Here is a 23,514-nt window from a genome sequence, read left to right as displayed (position 1 = left end):
AAAGAGAACACTTTTTATTAAAGCAAATCCAACCTGAAAAGAATTTATGTGAGCCATTTCTATGACCTTTTAATAGCTCAGTCAATATTTTTAAACAACGCCCTGCCAAAGCGAGGAGCCAGAGAAGCATGACTTTTAATTTGTCACGCATCTGCAAGGCCATCGGGACACACAGATGTTCTGTAGACCTCGAATTGGACACTGCTTAGTGAATACAAAATAATGGCTGAGCTTTTACATTTTTGCAGGTTTTATATAACAACTCTGAATTATAAAGTCACCCCAGTGCTACGCAGTCTGCCACACAGTTAAGCCGCCAGTGTTAATTTAACGGTGAACATGTTTGTGTCAGTCTGAATACTTTCAGTGTTAAATTAACTGCGGCAAATTTACTGTATGAGTTTTCCATCAGTCATGAATGGAGAGGCTCGGCAGACCAGAGTGTCTGTCCTCTTTTCTGTGACATGCACATGCATTCCCAAATATGAATAATACCACACAAGTTTTGGTTCAAGGGTGCATTTCTTCTGTAAGTGGTACAATTCACTCACTTTAAGAGTTTCCTTTTTCCCTGTTATTTTATTCATTTATTTATTTATTTATTTCAAGATGGCCAAGGTCAATGCAATTCATATTTGGCCTCATAAAAATCCAGTCCTAGAGCTTGAAAGATACCAACAAGAAGCTTTTCTGTAGTTTGAAAATAAGACGCAGCCTTGACAACATCCCATTCACTGAAACAAGTTACCATTCATTTTGTTTTTCTGTTAAATTATACAAGTGAAAAGGAAGGACGCAGGCTACTATTGTTTCTTGTTTCTGGTTATTAGTGGCACTAGTGAATGTCCAGAGATACAAAGTAGTGTTCATCCATCCACCTAAAACCAAAGTTAATTTTTATTTCCCATTAAGAGTCCATTTGCTTATTCACAATGCTGAATATTGCTTTCTTTTATCCATGCAGCAATGGATGATCTTCAGACTCAAAAGTGTGTCAGTGAGAGAAGAAAAATCATAGACCATGTTGACTTGTCAGGAATTCTGTTGCATAAAGCCTTTTATCTTAGAATGTACCACCCACACAAAAACACACCCTCAACCATCCTCCCACACACTCACTCACACACACGCACACTCACACAAACAAACCTCCATGACCCTGGCTTTTTTGCTTGAATCTTCAACAACTGCACAGGAAGCTCATGGTTCGAGTGCCAGATGCTCGAGTGCTGGTGGTGCAGGTAGTGACAGACTCTGCTGTGAATGTTTTGAAATAAAATGTCTCCTCCTTTGTTCTCTAGACGTGAATCACATCAGATATTCGCTGGCTAACCTCCTTTCAATCAAAGTTGTGGTTTAAAAAGGATGCAGAAACTGAGACCGAGGGGAGGGGGTGATGGGTGGGTGGGGGGATCAGAGAGAGAGAGGAAAAGAGAGAGAGAAGGAGAGGAAAGGCAGATAGAGTTAATGAGGCAGAGCAATGTAGGGAGGGCCATAGGAGGAAAAAGAAGAGAGAGGGAGAAGGAGGTGAGCTATACAAGGGGGGGAGAGGAGGGGGGGCAAATGAAGGGAAACGGAGAGAAAGACGGGAGAGATGCAGAAAGAACAAAGTGTCTGCATGGATGATGAGAGAGAGAGAGAGAGGGAGAGAGAGAGAGAGAGAGAGAGAGAGAGAGAGAGAGAGAGAAATGGGGAAGAAAAAAATGCTGACAGAGTAAATGGGGACCAGTAAAGTTTTTAACTGATTGCTCGTTAATGAGGGACGGAGTGGAGAAGGAGGAGGAGGAGGAGAGAGGAGGAGAGGAGAGGAGTGATCACCTCTTGTTCGGGGATGCTGTTGCTGCTAAACTGCACTTAGATCAGCATTTAGGGGTGACTGGACATATATTCTGATTTGTCACAGAGTGTCTGTTAGAATGGATGTGGTAGCGTTTGGCAAACATTCCCACTCAAAATTATTGACCAAGTATCAATGTAAACACTTTATGATCACTGACTATAGCTAATTTGTTTCTTGGCAGACGCATACCTTCGGCCATTTGGCTTTGCACTTTTGACGTTAAAGTACAATATGTGCAGACAGGGCAGTTCACTATTGGCACAGTTCACTTTCTGAATTATTATCTGTGCCCTACCGAGTTCCTTTATCTGCCTGGTTCCATGGGGCTGCTGCCTAATACAGCTAAGAGAGATGGGATATAGCACAGGTCATAAATCTAAGTTACTCCCATCCTGCAGTGACTCACTCATGCACCTGCTCTGTGTCTACAGCTCGAGGAGAGGCGTTTGTTCAGAGGACAAACAAAGAGAGACGTACAGAGGAGAGGAGTGTTGCGCTGTGCAGGAGAATCGAATGCACTAATTGTGACTTTGGTGTCGGGGGGCCACCGCAGTCTCTCCTTGCATCCGTATACACAAACACACACACAAGCGCGCACACAAACCCGCTTACACACACTGTAGAGTGCTAAAGTGAGGACCCTGCTGCAGACCTAATGCAGCAGCCTTGCATTGTCCTAACCCCCCACATCTCTCTCTCTCTCTCTCTTTCTCGCACGCATACACATGCACTGCTGCTTCTGCTGCTTGTGCAGTGCTGTCAGATCTGTATTGTGTCTGCTCAAGTGGAAAAATAAGAGGTGAGGGAGAGAATACAAAGGAAGGGAGAATTGGTCAAGAGAATACACAGCAAGAGCGTTTAATCAATAAAATAAATCTTACAAAAACTCTGAAATGAATTGAAAGAAAACTGCGATTAGAGAATAATGCACCAGATATTGGTTTGGTAATACCCTTCATTTGTTGTCTTCACCTGATTATTCCTGTTTCTGGTCACAGGAGGCTGAGGTCTGTCCCAGCATGCATAAGGTGGAAGGTGGGGAAACATCCCGGACAGGTTGCCGGTCCATCAAAGAGTTAACACACACACACACACACACACACACACACACACACACACACACACACAGAAAATTATATTCATACCTACATACAAATTAACTGTCCAGCCCACCTGAGTTGTATGTCATCTGAGTGTGGTAGGAAATCAAAGAAAATGCACAAACCTTTTGGGAACATACAAAGAGAAAAGACTATAAAGCAACTGAGTATTGAATATTGATGCAATACTCAAACCCCTGTGCTCGGTGTGAGCCATGTTGCTAAGCACTGAGCCTCTGAACATTTCTTATTTCATTATTTCATATGTAAAATGTAAATATTTCCAATGTAAATTCCTCAAAGATAAGCCTTGTTCTATACCACATCTTTTTTATGTTATGATTAAATTACTTCCGTTTCTCTGCAGTAAACATTACTAAACACATGCAAACACAGTCATTACTATCACATTACTAAATGACTTTAAACTGCACATTGATGTTTTTGCTTGTATAATCAAAAATGAATGGCACCTCAGGTCTCAGAGCAGGATCTCATGAAAGCTGATAGTTGAAATGCGTCAGCACCACGTTTAAATTTATTGTTATAAAGACCTGAAGAATGGGGACCTGGGTTTCATTCGTTTCAGGAGTGCTGCTTTACTCTGTTGTTTTAGCATACTGTGTGCTTTCGGCTGAGCAGCCACATCTAAAAACACTGAGAAGTGCATTTGCTTCCTGTTTGTTTGCCTAAGTGTGATCAAGGTGTGAAGACTCTCAGGCCAGTTGTCTGTCCCAGAGGCATGTTTTTTGCCTGACTTTTCAACATCCAGATGGTCCAAGATAATATCCCACACGACCCACTGTCAATAGCTGTTAATTACCAAGTGTGGATGCTCCATGTGGGTCGATACGGAACGGTCATTTCACTGTCTACTGGATAATTATCTCCCAGATCTCATTAAAAGACGAGGGAGTTAGGGAGAGCAGTGAGTAGTGAGGAGGAAAGAGAGGAAGAATGAAAAGGGACATGGGCGCACAAAGCGAAAACAGGGGGGAAATGAATGTGGTAAATTCACCACTGCAGAATAAAACTCATTCACTGATAAAATCTAACTTAACTTTATCATTTTAGGAGTCCCTGAGTCTTACATTCAACTACTGTCTTCTCTTAGATGGTGGCTCTAAACAGACCATAATGTGAAAGCCAACAAATGATGAGAGAGGAACTGGACTTGGCATCAATAAATCAATTTATTTAAAAGAATATGTTACAATTTATTGCAGTAAGCGACGTAACCAAACAACTTTGTCTTGAATTTTACATTTCAAATGTCAAATGATCTGCGGTTTATCAGTCTTCATCTTGTTACTGGCAAGACTCTTTGAAAGCCAAACCCTATCAGATGCTGAATTGGTTTAATATCGTATCCTAATGAAATAAATAAAGTGGAAGTAACACTGGACCTCAGAGAGAGTCAGAGAAAGAGAGGGGCTAGAGAGAGAGCGCAGACATGATTATCAGGCAGATCAGACAATGTACCAGACAATGAACCATATCAATGTCAGGCATGGTCTAGTAAACAGACATGAATCCTGGGGAATACAGTAAGCCTCTAGGATTGAACATTCACTCAATCAGTTCAAGGCTCAACACATTCAATTAAACCTCCTTTACATGCTCACCATGGTCTGCTGAAGCTCATCAATCATCAAAAATGGCCGGCGCCGAACACCACCACGATTATAATGCGCTTGTTTAGAGCCACTTATGCTGTTGTCTTCTCCTGCTTGCAAATGACAAAAATATAGTTCATATTCTCATACTAAGCTCCATCCATATGAACAAGCTGATAGCCAGGACTCATCCTGTAAAAGCATGTTGCATCTGATAATATAATATCTGCCACATTGTATAAGGGCTTGTCAAATGTGCTTCTAATTGTGTCAACCATGTAATAAAACCTACCAATGTAGTAAACTGTGCAATAATGTAACATCACATTATTGCATTAACCACTGATTCACATGTAGTGTAATATATCTTCTAAACGATGCTGTAATAATAATATTGTTTCATAATGTAATTACTCGAATTTTCATCCTTTTAATTGGGTGGTTGTCGATACTATTACTACTATTACATCATCAGTTAAAAGTGAAATAACAATGGCTGGCTGAATCTTTATTAAATCACTGTTGTTATTGCATGAGTTAGTTTTATGACATTTTCAACCCATTTAGATGGACAATAGACTACATTCTTGTATTATTTAGCAGTTACTACATTATCATTTACTAAAAAGCCCTTAGTAAAAGTCTACAATGGTCTATATTTCTCTCATGTTGAATGATCTGAGTAGCCTATCTCGCTGGACAGACCTATCATCTTACTCTTACAAATTGTGGAGTGGACGTGTGGTGTAGCAGTACATCGACGTACAGGTTACAGAGAGAAATATGGTCCTGTGTGGAAAGGCCATCTAAATTACAGGGCGATTGTAAAGTCCAGGGGGAGCGCTCAGAGCCAGACTAATGGCCAGCGTTGTACTGGTGCACTGCCAGACAGACAGAAGCAGAGAGAGAGAAGGACCCCTACTGTCTCTTCTGAGTAATGCACAGTCAACATAATACACTTTACATACAATTCACTTTGTCTGATTTGCCTCCGGTGCTCCTTTACAATGGCCTGTCAAACATTTGTGCAGAGCTTCCCCACATATAACATGAATGCATAAAAATTAAAACTAATGTAAAGCCCTGAATATATCATTTTTCGTTGCAGTGCACTCTCTGATAACCCAGGCAGTCAAAAAAGAAAGTAAACTAACTGTAGGCTTATTCCGGTATCATGCCCACTATCTGCTTGCTGACTAAGTTTGGAGGTTGTTAATACTCTTGGTTAAAGTGCAACGTGAATCTAGACTTTGACAACAACCTAGCCATGTATGAAAGGATCACAACATTCTGTACTGTGCACCCAATAAAAATCAATCACTGGCAGCAATCAAACAGTAGTGATCTCACAAAAGGCCTGCGCTCTCTCCCTTATTTCCTCTGGATTCCCACAATATGATTTTAGTTCTCTCTTAAAAATGCAGATTTAGTGCCAAACGGGTGAAAATGTTCTGTGTGAATATGATTCGGTTCCAGCTTAAGTCCTCTGAGGGCTTCTCTCTGGTTGGCCTCTGTCTTTCAGGGAGCTAGGGGCTCCTCTGAAAACACGCATAATCAAGTAAACACATACATACAAACACACCCACACACTTACAACTGCTTTTAACTGGTCAAACAGACAGAGGGGACACTGCTGCTCTATTCCATAAACTGAGAGGCTTAGTGTCATTCTGTGTTCAATCTGGAGAGACTGCAAGTATCTCTTATCAGTCCCCTTGTCTGTGTTCCCCTTTGTGACCAGTAACAGTTTCATTTTCCCATGTCAGTCCTGCAACAGTTGCATTTCCTTCTCCTCAGCTCTCTCTTCAGGTAGGCCTCCTGCAGAGCGGGATCAGACCCTTCAAAGTAATAGTCACATTCTACTTCAAGTCCCTGCCAGTGACAAGAGGACTTATATGAATCCATGAGTTCAAGTGTATAGGACTAATTTCCTTCTGACAGAGCTCTGCCTCATGTATGTTTATGATGAGTGTGGACTGGAGAGTTCTGGTTCATGAGTTTGTGGCTGTTTATGCTTCCGTTTGAGTAATTTTGTTCATTTGCAGTTGTTTGTTGGTTTGTACGTAATGGTGCAGCTTCTTGGTTTGCAGTTGCTGGAGTGTAAATGATGACCATGTAGTTAATAGCTGAGTCTTGTGGGGTTCTGGGGCTAGATGAGGGCCAAACTGAGCTGAGCTGATCCAAGCTGAGCTGAGCTGAAGATGAGGACGTGTAGCTAAGAGGTGATGATCTCTCCTCCTAGGTGCCTCCATCCCTTCTGTGCCTCAACAGCTGGAAGATATTCTGCAACAAAAACATTAATAAGGACCAAGATACACTCCTGCAGACAGACAGACAGACAGAGGCAAACACACAACTACTGCTGATCATAGAGAAGACAGAGGCAGGCAAAGCCTTACCTTGCCACACATACCATCTTTACTGCAGTTCTTATTGTCCTTGTCTGTGGCCTCCTCTTCCACCTGCACACACAGACACACAGCTGTGTTAAACTGAGGACACAGGTAAACTGAGAGAATAGGTGAGTCTGTTAATAGACCGCCCTTACCTCTCTCCTCCACTTCAGCTCACAGAAGACTCTCTCAAAGCATTCGTGCATGTAGTTAAACTGGACATTGACGATTCACAGAAAATACAAAGACAGAGACATTGATATAGACAAAGCACAGAGACAAACAAGATTAATGCTGATGAGAGTCCTACACTTTTTCAAATCTAATTTTCTGAATTGCTCATGGCCATATGACGTGTGAAATAATTCCAGTACTTGTCAGCAACTACGTTCAAGGGTTTGTTTTCTTCAACTTCACTTCATGTTTTTTTTTTTTTTAATTTACTGAGACATTTGGGAAGCAGAGAGGGACATAAAGCAGTGGAAACAGGAGAGAACATTTGGGCAGGATTCAGTCGTAACCCAGCAGGAGCTCACATATCTCTGGACACCAAATGCACCATTAAAAAGCTGGCATTCATACCAGCTTTTTAGCAGTACATTGTTTTGGCTAGCTCTAACTATGAAGTGGGTGTCAAGTAATCAGGAAATCTATTGCTTTATTAAGTAATCAGGACATTTTCATGTTGTCATGACCATAGGAGACATGTTTTTTATTAGAATACATTGTACTCACATAAGGTGTAAAGATTTTGACCCAGCGTGGTTTCTTCTCTCCCCGTGCGTACTCAAAGCAGAAGGCCATGCCTTCTTCATCTGTGTCCCACCGCTGCATCTCGCCCCAGTCAAATGCAATCACCTGATTCTGGAACCAGAATAATACGTTTGTACACACATTTTATTATATACACACAGGAACACATAGTGTATGAGCATGAATGTGAACACACATGCACAAGCACACACAAACCCAAACACACACAAACACAGTTGCCCTTGCCTCTAGTGTTCCCTCCTCTGTGCAGGCGTGCAGCTTGAAGTGGTGTATGCTGATGGCCGTGATGACATGGCCCTTACGTCTGGAGTCACAGGAACAGTGGGGGAATATGATCTCATTGTAGCCCTCACAACCCCTTAATAAATTCAAATACTGGGAGAGAGAGAGAGAGAGAGAGAGAGAGAGAGAGAGAGAGAGAGAGAGAGAGAGAGAGGAGCATGTCAGTGAGAGCAGTAGAGAGAGAGGAAAAGGACAAGAGGAGGAGACAAGACAAGATGAGAAGATATGAGATGAGTAATTCAAGTTAAAATGATGCAACTAGTGATTCAACTAAATGTCAACCCATTTCAGGGCATTATCACAAATCACTAAGCTTCACAGTCACAAAACAGAGCACGGTAAAAGTCATAGAAACCATGACAGATCTGTAATCCTTTTCAGTGGCCATCTCTGCCAAGTACTGCTGGGAACTTTTTTTTTTTTTTTTTGGTAAACACAAAGTGGAAATACCGGAGCTGCTGAGATGTCAGGTTTAGTGGGCAGAGAGCATAGAAGCAACGTTTGCAATTTGATTAGCTTTAAGTTATTATGCACTTCTGTTTTTATTTTAAAAAATTACAACACCCTGATGCTTATTTGCTCCTCTTCATTCTGTAATACACAGCTAAGTAGTTGTAAGTAGTAGGTGCTTGATTTCTAAACTAAAAAAACAGCTGCCAAAAGTGTTTTTTTTTGTAAGAGCATCCATTTTGTTATTACTTCCTAGCAAATGCACTTAAATCTGTGCCAAGCCATATTTATGACTTCCAAACTCAAAAGTAGCAGCTTATGATGAGCACTTCCATCTAACATTACTAATTTATGATGAAATGGACCTTAAAGCTATCTGACTTGAGTTTTTACCAACCTCTCTTTATACGCCTGTTGGACTTGTTAGTTTTGCAGCATTTTTCAACATGCCAGAATGACACATATGTAAAACTTTAACAGGCTAAAAAGAGCAACTTTATGTCTGTGCATGAATGCATCAGCTCAGTTTCTACATGCATTAGATACAGTTTTATCATAGTACTTTGACATATATTACAAACTGCAAAGCACTTACTCACCACTGCACTTCATGAGCTACGGCTGGCTGACCTGCTCTGACCATATACAGACAGAGACACTGGTTGACTTTTATTTATAAGGCGACTTTAGGACTGCTGCCATCATACATTTGTGTCGGTATTTTGACAAAAAGTGCTGGCAATTACAGTTTGCTCTCGACAAGATTTATTTTTGCTGTTTGTTCCTCGGGCATGAACAGAACCTGATAAAAAGTCATTTAAATATGCTGCAGCCAGTATTTGGAGCAAAATGCAAAAAGGTTTTTCAGCGTGACGAATTGGCTCTCTTTGGTGTTTTAAGTCATGGTTGAATGATTTTGAGAAGTATAACTCAGGTTGTGTTTCAGCTAGGCCCATATTGTAAATGTTTATTATATATTGTATGTTTTTACAGTTGTGTAAATTGCATGTTTGATTGTGTTGGTTTTGTTTTGGTATGAAATTTCGTGTACTGCTGCTCATCTTGATCAGTCCCCCCTTTGAACAACAGATTTTCCCCCCCCAATGGGACCATCCTGGTAAAATAAAGGTTAAATAAATTAAATAAAATGGTTTCTGACAAAGGAGCGTTTCGATCACATTCACAACACAGATTTTTTTCTTTTACCAAGGATTTATATCTGCAACCACCTGCCAACCTCCACTCCCACTGCCGCCCCCACAAGATTAAAGTTGTGTGCTTCCCGCTCTGTTAGATCATACACAGTGGAAGGAGACATGTTTGTCTGCCCGTCTCTGTATCAGACCAAAGCAAAGCAGTTGTGTGTCTGTGTGTGTGAGAGGCTCACCATGGTCATCTTTTTCTGCTCAGCAAGCTTCTGCAGTTGGTAGGACTTCTGCTCTGCTTTGATGAAGCCTTTCTTCACATCATCCACAGCCTGGGATGGGGCAAGACATGAAAGACTGTTATGAATTTATTAAACACACACACACACACACACACACCAGCATGCTCCAATTCATTCTCATACGCACACATGCTCCCACACACCTGGTGAAAGCAGTAGTTGACGGCAAGCTGGTTATCGTTGAGTAAGATCTCCTCCTCTGTAGTGAAGAGCCACTTGCGTAGAGTGAGGCAGGTTCCAGGGACGGCTGAAGTGTAGTTCTGGACATACAGCTTGTGGGGGAATTCATTGGGGGCAAGTTTACGCACTGGTGAGAGAGAGAATAAGAGAGAGCGTCAGAGGGAAGCTGATGTGTTTAAAATGACAGCCATTTCAGTGCATGGATAACGCAAAGGTGTATAGCACTTTTTCAAAACACAGTTAAAAAGAGCCTTCAAGTTAAGAAATACAAAAACCACTCTACTTTTTAAAAATAAAAAATGAGCCCTTTAAAAATTTTCATTCTCATAAACATCTACAAGTCATTAAAAAAACAAACAAAAAAAAAAACAGCATCAGAGTACACGATTCTGCCATTGCTAAGTGTAAACTAGAGCAAGTGGATTATGGATGACCAACCAAAACAAGTCCCAGCTGCATCTGATCTGATGAAAAGGCTGCTGACTGCCAACTGGACTGTGCCACGCACCTCCTGCATCATGGGCTGAGGCAATATTTTGTTTGATTTTGGCTATTATTCCTTTGCCTACTGTTATGTTTCTGACAGTGTTGTTTCATTATTTTCCTCAGTTAGTATATGTGACACTAGACTGACAGGTTTTGGGGTTACTGTGGTTTGTTTAAATGGTTGTGTCTTAGTCTAACCCCTGTGTGTCTATATGACCTGTTCAACTACTAAATACGATTCCTGCATGTCTTAGTTTGTCAGGTGAGTTTGTGCTGTTTAGTTCTCTTCTGTTACGTTAGGTGATGCTGAACTCTTTTATAGGCCAAGACTTATTGTCAGAAATATTTTTGTTTTACTTTTTTTGTAAATAAAAAAAGTAGACATTTTCTTTAAAACCACCTGTGTCTCTCTGGTCTACCAACACAGGCTGTGACATTGATACTGACAAGGAGCTGAAATGGAGGGCAGAGGAGGATCTTGTTGTTGGGCCAATTCAGAAATTTAGCTAAAATCAGAAAGAAGACCTACAGTGATGACCCTCATATTGCAAGTAATCATTTCACTGTAAAAAACAAACAACAACAAAAAAAAAAACCCACATAATATTGTTTAAGGTAGCTTTAAAAATTAATAGATCAATAATATTTGACAAATCAGGAGGACCTGTGTCCAGGGAAGGAACATTTGGGCTCCTCAGTTTGGCTTCTACCAATGTGACCTGGTCCCAGACTAACAGCACAAAATGAATGGAAATCCATTCAGGAAGTGGGGACCGTCTGATATGACCTCGTTTGTCAAAAATGTTTGACACCCCAAAGATGTACAACTCAAAATGGTTCTCACAAGGATGGAAGTAATAGAAGTATAAGAACACACACAAGCAATGGGGACCTATATACTCCCTTAACAGCCCATGTATCAGCACTCAGCTTTGTGTGTGTGTATGTGTGTGTATGTGTGCGCATGCGTTTGTGTGTGTTTGTGACTGAGCTCAGCCAGAGATTTCGACCAGGCTCATTATGGATGCTACTGAGTGGTGCACATCTATCATGGGCAGAGAGAGGAGGGGTTGGGGATGAGAGGAGAACACAGGAGACATGCCGACAGCCTGGAGGGGAATGAAGCCACCCCCAACACCAATAATTGATCTGGTAACATGGGAGACAGCTTCCAGAGCTTCCGCAGCCTTTCTTTGCTTTATAAAGGCGTTCAAAACACAGCGGGAGCAGAGGTACAGGGAGGGGTGGAGACTGTGGTTGGGCCAGGGACATGAAAACAGGGAGGTGGAGGACAGGAGTCAGAAACTTTGAAATCAGAATTATGTGTGGAGAGAGAACAGTGTCACTACAGAGAGTTTTCTTTGTCTCTACATCTAACATGCAGAGTCCCTGTGTTTGCTGCTCTTTATCTTTGCCCATCCACTCGGTTTCTGAAAAACCGAGTGGATGGATACAGTAAACAGATGAGCTTAACAAAGGGGATTGGCTCAGGGAAAAATAGAAATACAGAGAGAGAGAGAGAGATATCACTGATGTATTTTTATTTGGATGCAAGTGAGTGATCTCACTTACATGGATCATGGAGAGAGAGAGAGAGAGAGAGTGAGAGAGAGAGAGAGAGAGAGATGAAGTGAGTGATCACCTGATGTGATAGGAAGTGCAAAACAGGCCTATAGCATGCCGGTAAGAAAGGATGATGAGAAGCCAGAGCACCACACCCTTCATACAATGAATTTCTTCCTCCCATTCTCCCATACACTTTTGTTCTTTTTTCTTCTCTTTCTTTCTTTTTCTTTCTTTCTTTCTTTCTTTCTTTCTTTCTTTCTTCAATCTCAAAGCTCAGTTACACTCTCTTACTTACCAAAGGTGTGATTGATGACCTCAAATAGAGCAAAGTAGCTGGCTGTTACACTGTCCATCCCAAGTTTCATTACAACAGCCTGAGAGAGGGAGGATGGGGTGAGGTGGGGGCGACAGAAACGAGGGAGAAAAGATAAGACAAATACAAAGAGAGAAAAGGGAAATAAGGTAAACTTCATCAAGCTACTGTGCGACTGATATGGAGGCTGTTGCACTGAAAAGCTCAAGGTTATGCAGGCCTGAGAGTGTGTTTACCTGGTAGACCTGGTCTGTAGTGGAGTTCTTACGGACTCTAACGATGAGCGTGGTCTTATCAGGCATGGCTATCCTCAACTCCACATCTGACACACCATTGTAATTCTATAGAGACATGGAGACAAGATGAGAGGGAGAAAGAGAGATTATGATGGAGGGAAAAAATTGTGTGGTGAGTCACAGGCAGAGGACAGGGAGACAAGCCAATACATTAAAAAGACGTGCATGCACACGCTCGTGCACACACATACACACACACACACCCTCTTTATCTTACCTCATCCGATTCTGACAGGAACTCCTGCATGATGTCACTCTCTCCAATGACCCGCACAGAGCACACTGCAGGAAAGCAATCAAAATGCATGCTGCTGAAAAGATTTTGAAAAATTCACATATTCATTGCAGTCCACTGCATGCAGCCAAGATCCTTCCTCTAAATGAGAGCTATTTCTACATTCATTCAAGGAGCTGGATCACAAAAAGATGCAATTACAAGAAAAAATATATAGTAAACAAACAATTGCTTCTGCAGCAAAAACAACTAAAGTATAGGCCATGTATATTCTATGCTCAGAGGCATACTTTTAGCAGAATAAACCATAACAGGGGACCAAAACATGAATGGATGCACCATACAAACACCGCTAAATAAAGATACTGCTCCAAACCTTCTCATTTTCATGTCAACAACGCAATTCTCATTTCACAATCCCTTGCTCATCTCTCAAGGGTTTCTATGTATTGCCCATTTCACAATTTTCATATTTCTAAAAATGTATTTCTAAATGTAAAGATTTATTATTTCCTTGTAATTTGAGATCAAATAGTGATATGTTTACATACTTTTCCACACTTACATGAGCTATTTCCTACTTTTTCAAGACATGGAAAGGGTGACAGTAATTTCGACACACAACCTATTTGTAGGAACTCACTCACCTTTCTCCAGGTACTCCTCCAGGCCTCTGCGCCGTGCGTCCAGCTGCTGCTCCGACAGGGAGAAAGGCCATTTCCCAGGCAGCTTAGGGAACGTGTAGTTTGCAAACTCCCTCTTCAGGTTTTGGTGCAGGATGGCGAACTCCCGGTAGCGCTTGGAGCACAACTGTCTGCCTGCCATGTACACATTATACACCTGGAGGGAGAGACGGAGAACAATGAAAAACTGAACTCAAGTGAAGGCAGCGGGGCTTTGAATAAAAATTTTAAACTTTTTGTTGAAAGAAAATAAAGAAAAATTGACACTATTTTTTGGATAGACGACACTTGTAACAGATGTAGTAGGTGTGGTTTGGGGATGGTGGCAGAGCATGTGTATGCCCCTGTTGTTGCTACTATGTTGATTGTTGTGTGTGTTTGGATTATTTAATTTATTAGTATTATTCATGTGTTTAAATGTTTGTTTCATGTTTTGTGTCTGGTACCCCCCCAAAACAAGTTGGTGGGTTTATACTCTAATTCAATTTTGAAAAAACTTGCACATCTGCATTCATTTTGCCCTCCCCAAGTTGTAGTGATAGAGACAAGACGAGAAATTGTGAGAGAAATTCACAGAAACTGAAGAGTAAAAAATGAGACAGAAAGACAAAATGAGAGAGGGAGACAGGCAAACAAATCCAGGAAGATTAAACTGGTGCCCCAACATTGTTAACACATTTTCTCCACCTATGAGGGCCACGCTCACATCCACCCCTCCATCGATAATCACATCCACTGCTCCATTTACCATCCTGCCCTCCAGCTATTCAACCATTCGCCATTGTCCATCCTTTCATTCATCAATCCTCCCATCTCCCCCTCCACTCACCAAACACCTACTCCTCCAATCATCTCATTCACCATCCTCCACTTATCTATCCATCCCTTCATCCACTCGTGCACGCACCACAAACTTTTCCTGGTTGAGCTCAGTGTGTTTGTATGTGGGGACAGAGATGGGGACGGCCTGCTTGTCGGAGTAGTCGTAGCAGGACTGGGCCGAGCCGTCGTCTCCTGGGTCCAGACAGTCAGCCTCCTGAGGTGGGACAGACAGCACAGCCAGCACCAGCTCCCTCTCCCCAGCCCTGATCAGGTCCACCACCTGCTTATGGGTCGCCCCCTCCACATTCACCCCGTTACTGTTGAATGGAGAAAGAGAGGTAGGTCAGTGGAGTGAGGAACGTCACAGTTATCTCTCAACACTGCTGTGGAAAAGAATCAGTGGAAATTTTCTAACTTTGAGCAGTGTTAAGAAAAAATGATGAGAACCTAATATACCCCTCACCAAAACTCTGAGTCTCAATTAAGAGTGTGAATCTGTGGGGTTACATTCATTCAGTTCAACTCATGATTAACTCGTTGGCGAATGAATTTAAGAATGTTTTTTCTATTTTGAAACTGCTATTTCACCACGCTCACCCTCACCAACAGAAAGAAGCTGCTGAAAATCACTAATATATCTCCTAAAATAATTGTTCTCCAGCCCTCATTGACACTGCCACCACCCGCAGAGCACTGACTATAGCCCAAGACCCCCGCCACCCACTCAACGCATGCTTCACCCTCCTCCCCTCTGGCTGTAGATACAGACAACCAATTGGCAAAAAAGAGGGTTTGGGAGGAGCTCTGTGGCCCCGGCTATAACTGCTTTAAACGGCCTGATCGAGCAATAATAGACTTGTGCTGTAATGTTCTTGCACATTATTTCTGTGTATAGACTGTGAAAACAAATGTCCTCTATAAAGAAAAATTAAGAATAAATCTGAATCAGAATCTTTTTCTGAAATGTGGAAAAGGTCAGAAAGCAAAATTACTTTAACATGATCTATTCTATAAAAATAAGTTATAAAAAACTCAGGAATAATAAAAAAATATTTAAAAAAAGATGAGATTTTTTTTTTAAATAATTCATTCAGAAGAAACCCAGAGGCTCTTCAAGCCAAAGTCAAGACTGATCCATTCTATGTGTTTCTTTTGCAGATCAGTTCAGTTGAATTGGCAAAATTTATAATTGATGCAATGAATGAATTCTTGGTGTCAATTACTGCAAAACTAGGACCAGGCATATAAGATGTTGACACTGGCACTTTAAATTGGCTTTTAAATGACCTGAAACCATTCATTCTTTCTTTTAATAAGAATATGTTTTGGTTCCAGGGTGTGTCTGAGTCAGACAGTAGCTGTAGGCTTGCAGTTATTCAGAGACTGTGTTTATGTGTGTCTGAAAGAGAGCGAGCAAGAGAGCGAGAGCAAGTGAGAGAGAGAGAGAGAGAGAGAGAGAGAGAGAGAGAGAGAGAGAGAGAGAGAGAGAGAGAGGGAGAGAGAGATGGAGAGAGAGAGGAAAGGAGCATGTCAGTGAGAGCAGGCTAAGTTTCGCCCTCAAAGTCACCCCACAGGGTCACATCTCCCCTGGCAACAGGACCATGGGTTTGTGTCACTACCAGTTGAGCATGAGCAACACTGGGTGTGCGCTCGATGAGACAGCCATGCGTCAGAGCCGTGTGCTGACGACAGTGCTGGCCTCTAGTTAACTTTACTCATAACAACTCTAGGACCCACTTTGCACAGGGCAGGCCTGCAGAGGCAGACCTATGCAGGCCAACGGTAAACAAACCCTACAGGTCTGCATTTATTCATATAAGCCAGTTACCAAACCAGTAGGGAGACAATTACCATCCAGTGAAAGGAGAATAGGCCACAATGATGGGCACATGACCTCCAAATGTGAAACCCGAGCACATTTGCAGAGTAAAAGGTCAGTCCCCTTCACTGACTTTATTCCCTCTAAAATAAATACTCTTAAGCATTACAGCTTAATAGATAGATAGATCACAGTCAACACAGGCTGATCAAGATAAGTATAAACAAGATGCAGACAGTCAATTACAACACCATATATAATTTCAACAAAATATTGCAACTCTGAAAAGGGTCAAGACCACTCACTTAGAGTTGTGAAACAATCCAGATGTACACATTAGAGATATGTTTGGTGGATATTAGAAAGCTGGTACAAATACCGTTATATGTCTCACTGAATTATTTGATCAGACACTCATGAATGAATGTCTATTTATAGGACAAGGTGGCAGGCTTATCCAAAAGAAGGGGACACTGTTTTTTGGCTGGTGTAAGTGTCTTATGCTCCAGGAAAAGAATTTAAATTAGGGAGACAACAACCGGATTTATTAGATTGACCCATATCTATTCAGCCTTACAGGGTGTGGTGTTCATGTTCAGATTCCCAGCCTGCTACTGCAGCTGGTATGCAGGACAGCATTGGTCATGGCTTCTATATGTGCCAGGCAAAATAAGTTGGCGTAGGAGTATGCTTTAGGTATATCTTCCATTTTAGAACAACCCTATATGAAGAGCCTATGTGAAAAGTATCAAGATAATGCTTGATATTTAATATGAGGATATTGAGGATTATAGTGACCATTGTAATATACTGAAAAAGTCATATTTTTCTGTAGTTGAATATGAGGCTTCACCACAAAAAATGAGACAATGCATGATACACATACAATGCGCAGTCCTATGTGTATCAGGCATGAGGAAAAATATTTTTTCATAATGTTAGGCATATCAAATCGCTATAAGAGTGGTACATTAAATTTATTTCCTATATGTTTCAAGACTTTACAGACCTACATAGGACCTGTCGTTTGTACGACCTTTTAGTGCATGAAACTCCGGCTTATGTAAAAGTACATCTAGAATGTTTTTATGAACCAGCTGACGGAGAGCAAGACAAAAGCAACATACGTACAATAGAAAACAAAGCACCTGAAATTGCTGAATGTTCCTCTCTGGCTTACACAAAGAAATGCAGGTGCACACAACAGATACACAAAGGCACACACAGTACCACGTACACATGCTTTTCAAAGAGCCAAACATAGGCTATGAGTCATCTCCTCAAGGTTGAAGCTAATGGTTAGAACAAATACTATATATATTGCTGAACAGGGATCTTAACTTTCTAACTTAATGCACAGGTGACTGGTTCACATATTGTTCATATGTTGTCCATTTGAGACATGTTGTTGTGTCCTGAATGTCACTGTGATTGATCAACTGCATAAATGCCGAGAAGGGATTGGATTTTTGCCCGTGCTTTGAGGATAACGTCAAACCTTGATTGTTACACTAAGACAATAATTTGTGGGCATGCCAGTGTCCTTGTTGAGTCATTTGTGTGTGCTTATCTCATAGTACAATAGTCTACACACTACTTGAATGCATTACTAATTAAAAGAAATGTTTCACCACAGATTAAGCCAACTCTCCACATCACCTCTAGCTGTTAATGTCATTAAAAAGAAAAAAAAGAAAAAAAAATCCAATCGTTGTGTATGGATAATCTTTAGTGTTGGCAAATATATGCTGTGACTGAATCTCGCCAAAGTGAAATGCATTTCATTCAATTGCTTTCTGCTTTGGGTGTGCTAAATATTGATTTGCAACACTTTTGACTACAGTTGGTAAATATTGTCATGAATGCATAAGCTGGCCAAATTCTTCAGAACCAATTTCCAAATGACTTTGACCACAATCTGAGAAAGATTGATGCAAGACTAGTTTCAACAGCCTCAAGATGTTGCTCTTATTCATTTGGATTTGAGCTTGAACCTGAGCACAACCTATTAAAAATCGTGAGATCTTGACCACATAATGTGTGGCAGGATGCAGCTTATAAAACAGATGAGTTTTGATATGACTGCTTCTTCCTTAAGTATATCTAAACACATATGTGAGAATAAGCTGTCACTCAAAAGGTAGATATCCTGTGGTGCTAGTTCTATTCTCATTGTTAGTGTTACTATTTATTTATTTTATTTTATTTTATTTTTTTTTACAAGAAATTGCCAACATTGGTTTTAGACAAAACAAAACACCTTGCATATTTCCTAGGGAAAAAATATTTTTTGGGCTTAAAAAAAAAAAACAATCACTGACATTATTGAAGAAAGAGTTGCGAACCTCTCTGTGCAATATAAGGGCAGATAACTACACACTAGAACACCTCCCTATGAATGATACTCTCCTTGATCAATCCAGTCAGCAAACTGCTGTCCCTCACATGACACATCCCAGCACTAAGCTGGAACACAGACTCGGACAATTGTGGACATAACCGTAAGCACAGAGGATGAGGACACACATTACCAAGCAGACCTGTGCTTTAGATAGGACTTGTGGTGGACAAATGCTCCATTATGTGAGTTGTTATGCCATGCAGCCATACGCAGACAGGGTGTCAAGGGGCTAAAGCTCACAGAAAGCAAGCTCTCTAATACTTTGGATCTCACAGGCAAGACACAGCAGCCAATGAGTCACAGCTGCTTGAACCCAAACCAACTTGGTGAGTTGGTGAAGAAAAACAGTAGCTGGCTGGGTAGAAATAGGCTAGGCATGAAGCAGGTGGGGATGACTGAAGGGAGAGAGCAAGGGATTATGAACTTTAAGAACTGGGAAAAGGTGCTAAGAGAAATTAAAACACTAAGCCTATTACAAAGGCAAGAACACGTAGGAGGCCAGAGAGAGGCTGGTCTTATCTGGTCAATGGGCTCATTTCTCAGTATTTTACTTGAGAAATGTGGTGTGGATCATTTGACAACTTTGAAAAACAGGTAAAAGACTAAAAGCTTGGTATGGCTAAGTCTTGATCGCAGCATCCTCGGTTTGAATCCGACCTCAGGCAATTTGCTGCATGTCATCCCCTCCGTCTCCCCTGCCTTGCCCATTTCTCTCTACTGTAACTGTCAAATAAAGCACAAATGCCAAAAAAATAATCCTTCAAAAAAGGTAAAATCATCAAGCAGGTACAGTAATTTACTACTCTACCTGCCTGTATAGTACCATACTGCTATGTCTACAGGACTAGGAGAAAGAGTGGGTGTCTCCTACAATGTAAAACACACAATAAGCATTTTGGTAGCTCCCTCTCTAGAAGCCTCAAGACTATAATAAGCAGCTGAAGGAGCAATCTTTGCACTTGCACTATCAGCAGTTTTGAGTGTGATAATGAGTATCAGAGAAAAGCTTTCCTGTGTGTCATGTGTTTCGACCTCTGTCTGCATATTACCAGATATTTTATTTATTTGTATATTTTGTTTGTCTAGTTGTTGAAAAGAGACTCTCTGCTCTCTTAGTGATAGGGAGTGGTGTGAGTGGAAAGAGAGGAAGAAGTCTGCTGTTTTGTCCTCCATCTAGACATATATGCACACGTACATACATGGCTAAATTTGCCCAGAGGAAGCTCAACAGCACTCTTTAATACTGCCTGTAGATTATGTCATGAGGAGTTTGGAAACTTTATCAAACTGCAAATTCTGCATCAAAACCTAACCAGCGGGAGTTGTGTGTGAATGTGATAAGAAGTATTGATTATGTAGACAACAGTAGAGAGGCTCTACACCACTGCAGCTAGTGTCCAGGCACTCCACTTTGCGTCTGTGTATATTTACCCTGCATCAAATGTGCCTTGAAAGGCTGGCAGAGAGGCACCACAGCCAAACCTTCAGCTGTGTACGGTAACAAATGCACTACTTACCTAAAGGACCCTACTAAAGATACACAGCTACTAGCCTACATTAAGTTAAATTAAATTAGCCTAGACCCGGCCTTGGCTTATTTTGCACTATCAAAATAAAGGTTAGGCATGAATAAAATGAGTATATACATTAAAAGGAAGCAGAGCCACTCGTCAATGAATACTATCACATACATACTAACATAAGAACCAAATAAAAGACAAAAGGGCTATCCCTGATATACACAAGTGCGGACATATGCATACATGTATATGGTTACACATACATGCAGGTGCACACACCACACAGAAATAAAGGGGTCAACAAACTGCCAGGTTACTGAAGGCCATCCAATCACAAAACAGGAAGCAACAGCCAACCAATAAGACACAGAATGATAAAGAGCAAAGCCAATCGGATCTGAGCTCAGGGCATCTCTCCCTCTCTGCAACCCCCTACTCCTCTCCTTCACAACATATACACACACATTCACCGGGGCTGATGCTGAGCTGGATGCAGCCTCTTTCTCTCCATAGCAACAAAACCTAACATCAGCAGCGAGCAATTTCTGTGCATACTAACATACCAGCCGGGACAGACATTTCTCCACTTAATGCAGAAGAATCACATCATTCCTGCACAGTCACACCAGATCAATTTTGTGGTAAATTACCCCACTTAGCTGATGTTTGCTCGGGACAAAAATGTCAAGTCAGGCAAGGTATAACACCACCGTGCAATTAACTAAGTGCAATGGCTAAGCATGATGTAAACCACATGGTGCACCTAGTTCAGGTGATGTGAATGTCCACTGCAAGTGTGCAAGGAATAGGCATGGTGTAGATGAATGGAATGGGATTTCAGTGTGACAGGAATTCCTAATGATCCCCGGCTCCTTCTCCTTTTTCCTCACACACAGACACTCTTTTCATTGGGATGAACGGCTATGTCCTGCAAAGTCTATGGATGGCACACACACACACACACACACACACACACACACACACACACACACACACACACACACACACACACACACACACAGGTCCCATTGGAGCACCAACGTGTGGGTTTCGGCAGGTTTTGCTTGCCTTGCAACATCACTGACATGTTGCTCGACAGAATCGTCTGTAGCTAATGTTAAATATTGTTCCCTGTGGTCACCTAAGACAGTTAGCCACTTACACCTCCAGAATCCTGTCTCCCTTCGAAATACCGGCTCTGTCGGCTGCACCTCCCGGTAAAACAGCACTAACATGCTGCAGCGGGGCGTACAGCTCCCCGTTAATGCTCCGTAGTTGCCCTCCTTCACTAACTTGTCCCCGGACATTGAAACCATAGCCCGAGTCGGACTTGACTATTCGTACTAGTCGTGGGCCTGATGTAACGGTGGTTGTCATCTGGCAGCTGCCGCCGGTGCCCGGTGTACTGCCACTGGAGCCGTTACGTGAAGAAGAGTGCGGCAAAGGAGGGACCGATGAACAAATTCCTTGTCCCTCGACGTCCGCCATGTTTTTCCTACACTATTTTTACCATCCACTCCACCGAAACGTTAAATATCCCACAAACATTAGCTGGTAGCAGGCTAACCACCTTGGCTAGCCGTCCGGGCTGCGACGGAAAATGCCGACAGCATCCGATGATCCGTGAGTCGAGACCGCCCTGGGATACGTCCCATTCCAAAAAAGTCATTCCTGGTGCGGAAATGCGGTGGTTTTGGTGTAGGCCACAGAGTGACACTGTTAACTTATTATCTCTGTGTGGATTCCTCACCTAAATGTATTCCCTAGTCCGTGTATGAACCCTATCTAATATCATATTTAATGACTTTTCCAAATCTAATAAGGACAACTGGGTAAACACAAAATAAACATGATATGTTTTCAATGTCACATTTTCTATACATCAGTGTTTTTTTTCAGCTGACTTTTTCAGCTGTAGACTGTAAGAAATACCAACATTTTACACAAATTTATTTTAGCTGTTTTGGATGACACTGAGGGACTATAACATGCCATTAATAATTTTCAAAAAATTCTCTCTGCTTTAGGGCCCTGACCAAACATAACCATATCTGTGGTAGTGTGAGAACCACTGATAGTTAATGTGACATCTGGGAGGGAAAAACATTATTCCTACATGGACTTTGATAAATAAAGGGGTGAGTGGGAGAAATTATGTTTTATTTAAAGGGCTACAAACCACAAAACAACAAAAACAAAACACATAACCTAAAATAAAACATATAATCTAACATAAACTTGGGTATCAATTTTTATTATAATCATTTTTTGGAGATTTTAATTACTGGGGTCAAAATTATTGCAATAAAAAAGTCAGTAGATTTGATGTTAACAGGAGGGTTGGTAAGACAGAGATGTGTGTCATTTACAATGATTAAAAAAAAAATAGACAAATACAATATATTTGTAAACATGTGCCTGGGGTGAAATTCATTAGCCTTAGGCTCCCTGTAGGCTAATGTACCATTGTCAGATTATTTCTCCAATTCATACATTTGGTCCCATCTCTTTCTATGACTCTACTTCACTTTGCAGATTGCAAGCCCCATAAAGCAAGGTAAGGTATAAAACAAGCACACACACACACACACACACACACACACACACACACACACACACACACACACACACACACACACCTAAACATATGCTTCATTCATTGTTAGATTCACACTTATGCAATGTATTTGTTTTATGAAACAATAAAAGCCTCACCACATAAACATTGGTCATATAACAAAATTTACTAAACTTCTATATATTTTGTGTGTATGATTCCCTTAAGGACTTGACTGAGAAACTGACAATTGTGGTGAGTGCAGTTTTTCAAATTAAGTTGGGCCACAGTCTATAAAAATGTAAATAATGCATCTCAAACAACAGATACAGGAGTAACTTTTAAAAATTGAATGATCAAGAAACTATAATTTCTATACATTTATTCAAGTTTTATATTTATATATATATTTTTAAAATATCTTGATTAGATACCGCTCCATTCCCCCAGCCAGGGAGAATGGCTTAAGGTTTTTATTTAAAGACACAAGGTTGTTTTCTGCCTGCTCAGCCAGGAAACCAAGCCCAGCCACAGAGGCTGTCTTCAGGTCTGCAGCTAGACATTACTTTGCAAGCTGGGCCTGATGGGCTTGATGTTAGTAAAACTGATAGCAGACAAGGAGACAGCACTGAGGCTGCAAGAGCACACCAAAATGAACATATACATCAACACAAGAGGGCACCAGCAGAAAGGCTGCAAAAACGCTTGCATTTCACTCCTTCTCATAAAAAATC

General features: G+C 41.3%; 1 protein-coding gene across 2 annotated transcripts; it reads right to left on the bottom strand.

Annotated features, from left to right (window-relative positions):
- Window positions 1-4,119: 4,119 nt before the first annotated feature.
- Window positions 4,120-21,850, bottom strand: snx27b (sorting nexin 27b). Of its 2 annotated transcripts, none has more exons than XM_030072643.1 (13): window positions 21,386-21,850; window positions 14,569-14,800; window positions 13,626-13,818; window positions 12,961-13,025; window positions 12,684-12,788; window positions 12,430-12,508; window positions 10,046-10,209; window positions 9,843-9,932; window positions 7,949-8,098; window positions 7,685-7,813; window positions 7,105-7,164; window positions 6,970-7,018; window positions 4,120-6,839 (listed from the first exon to the last, which is right to left on the bottom strand). In XM_030072643.1, exons 1-13 carry the CDS (start codon window positions 21,709-21,711, stop codon window positions 6,772-6,774), a joined length of 1,710 nt encoding a protein of 569 aa, XP_029928503.1. In that variant the 5' UTR covers window positions 21,712-21,850; the 3' UTR covers window positions 4,120-6,771. The 2 variants fall into 2 exon arrangements, with proteins under 2 accessions (XP_029928503.1, XP_029928504.1); XM_030072644.1 differs by having other exon boundaries at window positions 6,956-7,018; window positions 21,386-21,711.
- Between the last annotated feature and the right edge of the window lie 1,664 nt (window positions 21,851-23,514).

The sequence above is a fragment of the Myripristis murdjan genome, chromosome 16, assembly GCF_902150065.1.
Source record: "Myripristis murdjan chromosome 16, fMyrMur1.1, whole genome shotgun sequence".
In the NCBI taxonomy this organism is placed as follows: domain Eukaryota; kingdom Metazoa; phylum Chordata; class Actinopteri; order Holocentriformes; family Holocentridae; genus Myripristis; species Myripristis murdjan.
Note: the sequence above shows the minus strand (reverse complement) of the source record. Positions and strands in the feature narration are given on the sequence as shown.